At 37.7% G+C, this 9,411-nt stretch overlaps 2 protein-coding genes across 2 annotated transcripts in view; both read left to right on the top strand.

Moving 5' to 3' along the window:
• The window catches only part of LOC149045689 (uncharacterized), a 21,921-nt gene extending 19,395 nt beyond the window's left edge, over positions 1-2,526 (top strand). The window contains exons 11-12 of the mRNA XM_089205942.1: positions 1,065-1,145; positions 2,437-2,526. Of these exons, the coding sequence (XP_089062068.1) occupies positions 1,065-1,145; positions 2,437-2,526 (171 nt within the window). The remainder of the gene's footprint in view (positions 1-1,064; positions 1,146-2,436) is intronic.
• On the top strand, positions 1,441-5,074 carry LOC149045690 (uncharacterized). Its single transcript, XM_089207414.1, has one exon. The coding sequence runs from the start codon at positions 3,278-3,280 to the stop codon at positions 4,562-4,564; it is 1,287 nt and encodes a 428-aa protein (XP_089063540.1). The 5' UTR covers positions 1,441-3,277; the 3' UTR covers positions 4,565-5,074.
• Positions 5,075-9,411: the final 4,337 nt, after the last annotated feature.

Below are 9,411 nucleotides of genomic sequence, written 5' to 3' on the forward strand. Positions count from 1 at the left end.
TATTTCCCTTTGAAATTAGGAGATCCTCGCAGCTAAGAACACTACTAAAACGAGTAGTTGTAAATAGGACCTGAAAAAAATTCAGGCCCGTACGGGATTTGAACCCATGACCTCTGCGATACCGGTGCAGCGCTCTACCAATTGAGCTAACAAGCCAACTGGGAGCTGGTCAATGAATTGGGTACAAATAAACATCCAAGTGAATGAAGATTTTAGATATATGAAAATTTCACATATTTGCACTGCGGTGGGGAGATGAAATTAGGAGATCCTCGCAGCTAAGAACACTACTGAAACGAGTAGTTGTAAATAGGACCTGAAAAAAATTCAGGCCCGTATTAGGAGATTTCATTTCATCTAATTTCTTCTTAATTTCTTTCTTAATTTCTTAATTTCATCTAATTTTTTTCATCTAATTTCTAATTTCATCTAATTTCATCTCCCCACCGCAGTGCAAATATGTGAAATTTTCATATATCTAAAATCTTCATTCACTTGGATGTTTATTTGTACCCAATTCATTGACCAGCTCCCAGTTGGCTTGTTAGCTCAATTGGTAGAGCGCTGCACCGGTATCGCAGAGGTCATGGGTTCAAATCCCGTACGGGCCTGAATTTTTTTCAGGTCCTATTTGCAACTACTCGTTTTAGTAGTGTTCTTAGCTGCGAGGATCTCCTAATTTCATCTCCCCACCGCAGTGCAAATATGTGAAATTTTCATATATCTAAAATCTTCATATTTCCCTTTAATGGGAAGCCATTCTATGCGAATCGAAGCTTTCACAGAAAAAAAAAAAGAATGAACACAGGAAATAAGAAAGCCGGAAGAGATATCGTTCTCTGAATAACAAAGATACAAACTCGAAGGGCAAAGTAACAGAAAAATTTAAAGCAAAAGGAGTGTGTGAATTGTTTACATAGAATTTGTACAAAGGTGTCTACTGCTATTGACTTTATCGTGAATCCTCACATCACGGTTTTAATCTTATATGCAATTAATTTTAGGAGCTGTATACAAGCCTCTTTAGATTTCAGATGTTTATAATATTTTGGTTACTCATCCAGGGATGTATCCCAATCAAATGGACTGCACCCGAGATTCTCTTTGGACATGTGGAACAGCTGTCAACCAAAAGCGATGTGTACGTACTGTATTGGTTATTATCTACATATATTCCAAGAGTGAACATTTTTGCGATTCTACCTTAACTTAGCGAGGAAAACTAGAATATTCAGTGCTCTATTGATTAGAGGGTCATTAGGAAACGTCAAGCTGAGGAACAGCTGAGGTTACAGCTGTAGTATGAGACTTTACATGAATATTAAGTTTAACGAGCAATATCCAAAATCTGATTAGGATAACAAAAGACGAATGAAAGGATGAGTGGATAATCAAACTAATAAAGATGGCGTTTTCTCTTAGGGAGGTTGCTTATATCTTGATGGCATGTTTCTAAACATCCCAAGTATCTGATTAATTATTATCTTTCTAACTCAGTTGAGATATATCGTCATCCTTCCATTTCTTTGACAGGTGGTCCTACGGCATCGTCTTGTATGAAATCTTCACTGTCGGTACTTAACTTATTTGTTACTTTATATTCAGGAAATATACTTGCCGAAATTGCACGCATAATTACTAACTGATGAGTGATACCGAGCGGACAAAAGAGCATTGTACAATAGAGAAGTAGAAGCAACACTTAATGGCGCTGATAAATAAAATTATGACGATGCATAGCAACTTGAAATAAAGCTTAAGTTTAAGTAGAACTGAAAGTATTTAGTACATTATTGAAAAACCTTAAATCCATCGCTACACTTAAATTTGTTTCTTTTACAGTACTCTTTCATCTGATGTAAAACCGAAATGTATTTCAGCAATAAATTGTCGTTTTGACAGAAGAATCATTTCGATCGCGCTGAGAGGAATGAAAGTGATTACAACAAAAAAAAGTGTGCTTTTTTGGCCAACAGAAAAAAACATTATTTTTCCACAGGAGGCATTCCTTACGATGGATGGTCTCAATCCACGACAATGAAAAAAATCGAAGAAGGTTATCGTCTGCCAAAGCCTGAACATATCGACGACAGTTTGTAAGTGTTGCTTCCTCTGTGTGGAATGTTATATAAGTCAAAAGTAACATCGATTGCTACTGTGGTCAGATGTTTTTGATACACTCGCTCTGAATAAGTAGCCTTCCTAAGAAATTAGTTTTATCTTGTCACTACAAAAATTAAAATGAAAAGTTGTTGAGTCAAATAAAGAATACGATGGGTTTTTCATCACAGAATTCGTTTGAGCTGCAAAGTAATGAGATAAACTTAGCATTTCAGTTATTTTTGTAACTAGTTGTGGTTTCTCAACTTTGCTACTCGCAATATTAATGCCTACCGCAGAATTACTGTGATCATATGTCCCTGTGTTTTTCTATAGATACGCGGTGATGTTAAACTGCTGGAAATACGAAAGCGCCAGCCGGCCACACTTTGTGAAGCTCTACCAAACAATGGATACATATATTAAAACAAAGGTTTGCCATACAGCGTCTTATTCAGTATATACTTCAGAAATTGAAATTTGTATCCTACCAAGTCAATTGCGAATTTCTTTTCACGTCAATGTGATGTCAAAACGCATTAACTACCCAGCCGCTAACAATTTGTGAATTTAGTTTCATCATGAGCCAATGTTACTTTTAAACATATGCAAGTGTGGTTACGTTATGTCAGTCTGGATCATCCTTATTTTCCCTCTGTTGTCTACACACAAGAAAGAACGGAACAGATCTTAAAATAACACTTTTGGAAAACTTTGACAGAAAGGAAGACCATACCTGACTTTCAATTCATGCAAGTACTAATGGTTCTTGTCTTTGTGATTGATATCTGATCTGCTCTTTTTTTTCTTTTTAGTGACTCATTTTTTGGAATTTCTTGGTTGAATTTTTTAAATTCATTCGTTCAAGTTTTATTAACTCCTGCAGTTCTTGATTACCTTCTAATCTTTTTCATAGACATATGTAGATATCTTTGACGATGACAAGTATGATCAGGATAAGTACAACTTTGTCGATGACCGTGGAGCTGTTGCAAACCCAGAAGATGCAGGACCGGACGAGCTAGGAGCAGCTGCAGCAAATCCCATCGGTGAAGTGGGTGAACACGGTGCTACGGCACATCCCTTTCAGGTTGCAGTGGACGATGATGCTACAGCTTTCCCTCTTGGAATTAACGCAGGAGACGAAGGAGCACCTGCAACAGATCCCGACAGTGAAATGGGTGAACACGGTGCTACGGCACATCCCTTTGTGATTCCAATAAACGATGGTGCTCAAGCTTTCCCTTTCGCTATTAACGTACCAGAGAAAGGGGCAACTGCAGCAAATCTCTCCCATAAAGTGGGTAAGCACGGTGCTGCTGCACATCCCTTTGTGGTTGCAATTGACAATGGTGCTACAGCTTTCCCTTTCGCTATTAACGTACCAGAGGAAGGAGCAGCTGCAGCAAATCTTGCCCATGAAGTGGGTAAGCACGGTGCTGCTGCACATCCCTTTGTGGTTGCAATTGACGATGGTGCTACAGCTTTCCCTTTCGCTATTAACGTACCAGAGGAAGGAGCAGCTGCAGCAAATCTCGCCCGTCAAGTAGGTAAGCACGGTGCTACCGCACATCCGTCTATGGTTGGAATTGACGATGGTGCTACAGCTTTCCCTCTCGGAATCAAAGTAGAAGAAGAAGGTTGCGCAGCATACCCTTTTGAGAGTGATAAGAAAGATATGGATGCCCAAGCGTACCCTTTGGAGAGTGATACTTTACCATACCTTAGCGAGAACGAGGAAGAAGATGTTGATGACTCCGAGTGCCCTCTTGCAATTGAGGAAGAAGAAATTGATCCTTTACCATCCTCCCTGGTGATGGACGAAGACGGTCTAGCTGCTTCAGCATGTCCCCTTGTGACTGACGAAGAAAATTCTGATTCTCTAGCATGCCCCCTTGTGGTTGAGGAAGAAGATTCCAATAACTCAGCATGCTCCCCTGTACTTGGGGAAGAAGATTTGGAAGCCACAGAATGCCTTTCTGTTCCTGAAAAAGAAGATGCTACCTCTTTCGCACGCTCCGCAAATGAGGCGAACAAACCCGATGCCTTACCATTCCCATGTGTGATCGAAGAGGAAGATCTTGATTCTTTAGAATACAATCCTCTGATCGAAAAAGAAGGCCTCAGTGATTTCGTCTTCCCTCCAGAAAATCAAACTAATGACGAAGAAGGTGTAACAAGTGAGCCTGAAAATACCGTTGGTTATGAAGGTGCTGTAGCAGTTCAATCTGAAAAGGAGGCAGTAGAAGAAGAACCGAAGACTTGCCAACTACAGTACACGAAGGATGAACAAGACGATCTTGGAAACTATATGGACGACCAAAGTGATGCTGTAGACCTTTTTGACGGAGACGCTGGCGTACAAGAGTATGATGGTAATCAACTTACTGCTGCGGATATAGACGAAACTGGAAGTGACGAAGACGAGGAGTCATCTGAAGCAACTCCTCTTGTGCAGGACTGAGGCTTAAAAGCAGAATTGCTGAACCTCTAGGTTTGTAGTCTTATAACACTCTGTGGTAATTTGTAGTTTATAATTCGAGAATTTCAGCCTCAATATTTCATAGTTTTTGATTTTAAGACGTAGGTTTTTTCGTACTTTTACTTTAGTAATGCTTTGGTATTGATGATAACCATTTTCATAGTTTATAAATGGAGGTTAAGTGGAATTTCCTTCAAAGAAAAAACTTGTTTATTTACTTCACTTTTGCATTTCTTAGTTTACCGTTTATTCACTTGGTGCACTTGTCAGTGCTTTGTTGATGTTATCGACTGTAGGCTGATAGAGACAAAAAAAAAAGAAGAAAAAAAGAAATTGCTGTTAAGATAATTTTTATAACTGATCAAGCCAGAAATGCTGCGTAAGTTTGCGAGTGTTGTTCCTAGTATAAGTAATATTTCCTAATCTAATTAAGAATAATTTACTTGTTGTAAAGCACTCCCTAAATGCTTCAATAAACTTATTTAAGCTAAACTCGTTTCGTTTACTCCATTCATTGCAGCAAAATTGCTGGTCTGGATCTAACTGTAGATTTGAAGGATACCATAAACTAAAATGACATCTGACCTCCTTCAAAGAGTAAGATTGACGAAAATCCAGTAGCGCTGCGTTAGTTCTGATAAGTGTATATATTTTTCTATTCCCAGCTTACGCTCGCTTAGCAACCAGGAGTGGCATATTTTCAAAACATTATTAACCCAATACATTTTATCCTTTTTGTAAACAGCTACTGACTCACCAGCCTTTTCAATCGAGTTCTCTATTCCAATTTGTTGATTAGATAGGCGGTATTAAGCTGATTAGTCTTGAATGTTGTTATTTCACATCACTGCTTCTAATCATTGTCTGAGAAAAGTGTTTTAGAAGTTTGAAACATAAATGACCCCATTGTGATGATTCTTAGTGCAAAAGTTGGCCTAAGGCAGATATTCCAAGAGCCAAGGAAGCATGATTTTTTACTTTTTATCTCCACAGTTTCAGGCATTTGGCGTCTCGGGATATAGTGTTTGAATATTGTTGACACTAATCGTGCCTTCCTGGTGCACTATGTCAGCAAATATGTCGGGTTTAATCAAGCAATAGATGGCGTTTTCGAGAAACACAGACGAGCTAATATAATAATGGATTCTCATTCAGTCATTTTCAGTTGTTTTTTTCACGAGCACTTACATATAACGCTGACATTGCCTAACCCATTACTTCAACTTTCATCTTGAGAAGTACTGTGCTATAATTTTTAAATGACTTTTCATATGCCCTTCAATCTTGTTTTACTGAATATTATTGGATGATACTAAACTTCAGATTTCTCTCCCAGTTCAAGGCTGGGCTAAGACAACAATTTTTTTTCTGAGACAGGGAGTGTCCTTTAAATGAAAGTGAAATAAAACCATGATCGTCGATCAAAAGATCGGTGGTGACTCTGATGTCGATCTCAAAAATTTTGGTTTTTGCCTTTTTTTCAGTATTTATTTACTGTTTGATATTCTTATAAGGAAGTATTTATTGTTTAGATAGGATTTTGAAATTTCTGCACACGAAATTAAATTAAATTATTTTTTTGTTTGAATCATCCGAAAATCTGACATTTCGATCCGTATATAGATATAAGGAACCCAAAAGTAGTAATTAAAACGTTACTCCGCACATCCTTCTCCATTCACTTCCAGGGGATTTGCGCCCGAAAATGTTGTGATTATTACAGGAATAAATTATTCAAAATCATATTTTTGTATTATTTTATCTCACAGTATTAAATTATATACAAAAACAAATATTCATCTAAGTGCCGGTGGCTTGGGGTAGATATTTACATCTCCGCTTGGCAGCTTGGTAAATATCCACCACTAGTTGACTCTACCTTGGTGAAGAGTTAAGAAATAATCATTTGATAAACTTTCAATAGGGCGATTGGCATCACAACTTATCGTAATAATGCAAACATTTCCGAGAAGCCAATATTGGAAAATGGATCATTTTTATATCCATATCTTGTAAAATTAATGTCAATGAAGGAAATATAAATAAACTTGAAAGGTATTGGCTGGCCACCAACACCAGCACCTGTACAACAACAACTGAAGTGTGTCAACAATCATGTATTGGTGTTATCAAAACAAGGAGGCTGACATATCTGTCAACCAAAAACGGTTTATTTATGCGACTAAGAATAAATTATTTGAAAGCCTAATGACCCAATTTTCCAGTCGCTAGCTAAATATTATGACAGGTACCGATAAGTAAGCACGTAATACTTCTTAAAAACCGTCAGCAGGAGACAGATTGTGCCTTTCTGTGAGAGCGTAGCCGGTTTTAATGACTTAGCTATTGAGTCATTCATCACGCCCTTAAAACCAAGACTATTGCCAAAATGGCCTACAGTATATTCTAGAGCTCGTGTGAATGATTTATTCGTATTACATCATTACACATTTTACGCTTTGTTTTTGGAAGCAGATGTGAACTGTTTGTGGAAAAAAAATTTTGTTGAACATTGATAAGGGCTGAGACGACCGCTGGTGTTTTCTTCATAAAGTTAATGTTCAAGAGAACTTAAAGTTTAGCTAAATCTCGTTTTTTATTATTCTCGAATTTAATAATGCCAAAATATAAGTAATTTGATTACCAATCAGCCATTTTTGTGGCGTCCTCAATTTGTGAGATGTTTAATGTGGTCTTATTTGATATTCAAGCATGACGCATTTTAAAATAAAGGTTAGACTTATTCATCTTGAGGTTTTTTCTCCTGATTGTGGGGAAAGTCAGCTGAAAGAGGCCAAAAATGCAAAAGAAAGCAGTGGTTTACTGTGACTGTATAAATAGAGAAGTCAGCAATAACTGAGGGGGCGAAAAAGGAAAAGAAAATAACAACCTTCCTTGTTTAAAAGCGCCGCCAGTAAGAGGACTAAAGGGGCCGCACATATGTACGGGGTAGACTCTTTTAAGGTTTTATTCGACAAAGTTGCTTCGCACTTCGCTGAAAACGATTTGTTCAGTCAAAATGCGAGATATTAGATTTACGTATGAGAGAACAGGGCATATCGAGCAAAGACAAGTCCACAATTAACGTTTATTTATTAATTTTGTCTATGCATGGGCGATCTTTAAATAAATATTAGAAACCCGTCCAAAATAGATGGAAGGAATCAATTCTTAATCAATATCTCATTGTATTTCATGGCCAAAAAAAGAGACTAATTGATGTTATGTCTTCCTCTTGTTCTTATTCTCCTTCCTGTAAAGAGAACATGGAAAAGAAAAAGAAATTTGTATTACTCCTCATATTGCAATAGAGTTTTCGACTCTGTAAGTACAATAACTTGTCAGCATTCAATGATTCCTTATTGATTAATATGAAAATTTGCAAAAAAATTATTTCTTTAAGGACACGGAAGTTTTTCCACATAAGTAAAGGCGACCTTGAATCACGAACAACAACAAAACGCCCTGGCTGTGTCCTTTACTGCCTTTCTCACTTCTGTGATTTTCCAATAGTAAAGAAAGGGATTCAGAGATGAGTTCAGATAAACTAAAGTTTTCGTAAAGAGCCACAGAGCATGAACTGCTGATCCACTAAGTACTCTATGTCTCAATATCGACACAATTATAAAAGGGGTGTAGCATGCCACTAAAGCCAACTGCACCCAAAATATGCTGGAAACTGTTTTCTGATATTGTTTGATGTTTAGTTGAACTCTCCCGTTTAATCTTTGTTTTGATGAACCTTTTGCTGTCCATGCACGTACTCTTCCCCTTCCTGTACCTTTTACTCCTGCTCCTTCTTCTGTGGCTCTTCTTGTCCCCGTTATTGCGCCTGCTTCATCTTTTCCTACTCCTATATCTTCTCCTGCGTTTGACCGTCCTTCGCCAGGGTTGTCTTCTACTTCAGCCGGGTACCGCTGTAATCTCAGGTGGATCTTTACGTAGCAAAACACGGAAGTAACCAGAGATACCACAACGGCCACAAAAGCAACAATCTCCAAAACCGTTTGACTCCAGACACGAACCAATCCGCATAAAACAGCAATTATCCAGCATAAAAGTATAACAGCTTGAGTTCGCTTTAGTGTCACAACTTGTCTGTATCTCAGCCTCAATAACAGAACAAGAAGTCTGTCAACACTGATAGCTGTTGATATCAGTACAGTCACTCCAAAAAAAAACATAGTTGGATATACAAACAACCTCTTCGACGTAATACAAAATATCTATGTCGGTGTTACCAAGATCAATGTAAAGAAATAAAGCAGTCACGAACAGAGGTTGTGAAAAAAGACCCACACAAAGATCGGTTGCGGCTAGACATTCTAACAAGACCTTTGCAGCGGGATGCAAAGAGGACACTTTATAAAATGTTAATAGAAGCAGAGCATTACCAAGAAATGCAGTGAAGGAGAGGACAATGTTGAAAGCGAGGAGAAATGTTACTACTCCAATTGGTAATTGTGAAGATAACTGGCTTTTGAGGGTCGCCATTGGCGATCACATTCTGTCTTTCCCTCTTTTGGCAGGAAATGAACCTTTATTGGGCGATCCGTATTCGATATAAGAGTATTATTGTTTTGTTGAGAATTTTAACAGTTTCTATTGGATGAAAAATTCCTCCTGTTGTCTGATTTTCCGATGACAAATGTCACAGCTATAATTAGACCTGTTTTTAACTCTTTCGTGTTTTATTCATATTCCTTGAATTTTCATCATGTTTAGTGAGCGGGTGCCGCATTTATTTAACATACTAAATGACGTAGAATCTGTGAATTATTTTTCGCCGATACTTTGTAGAGCTTCCTCAACAAGTCAGCTTTTCTTTT

The sequence above is a fragment of the Pocillopora damicornis genome, chromosome 5 (assembly GCF_964200805.1).
Source record: "Pocillopora damicornis chromosome 5, jaPocDami1.2, whole genome shotgun sequence".
Lineage (NCBI taxonomy): Eukaryota > Metazoa > Cnidaria > Anthozoa > Scleractinia > Pocilloporidae > Pocillopora > Pocillopora damicornis.

Excerpts from the sequence above, each read along its gene's own strand:
- LOC149045690 (XM_089207414.1), top strand. The coding sequence starts at position 3,278 with ATGGGTGAACACGGTGCTACGGCACATCCCTTTGTGATTCCAATAAAC.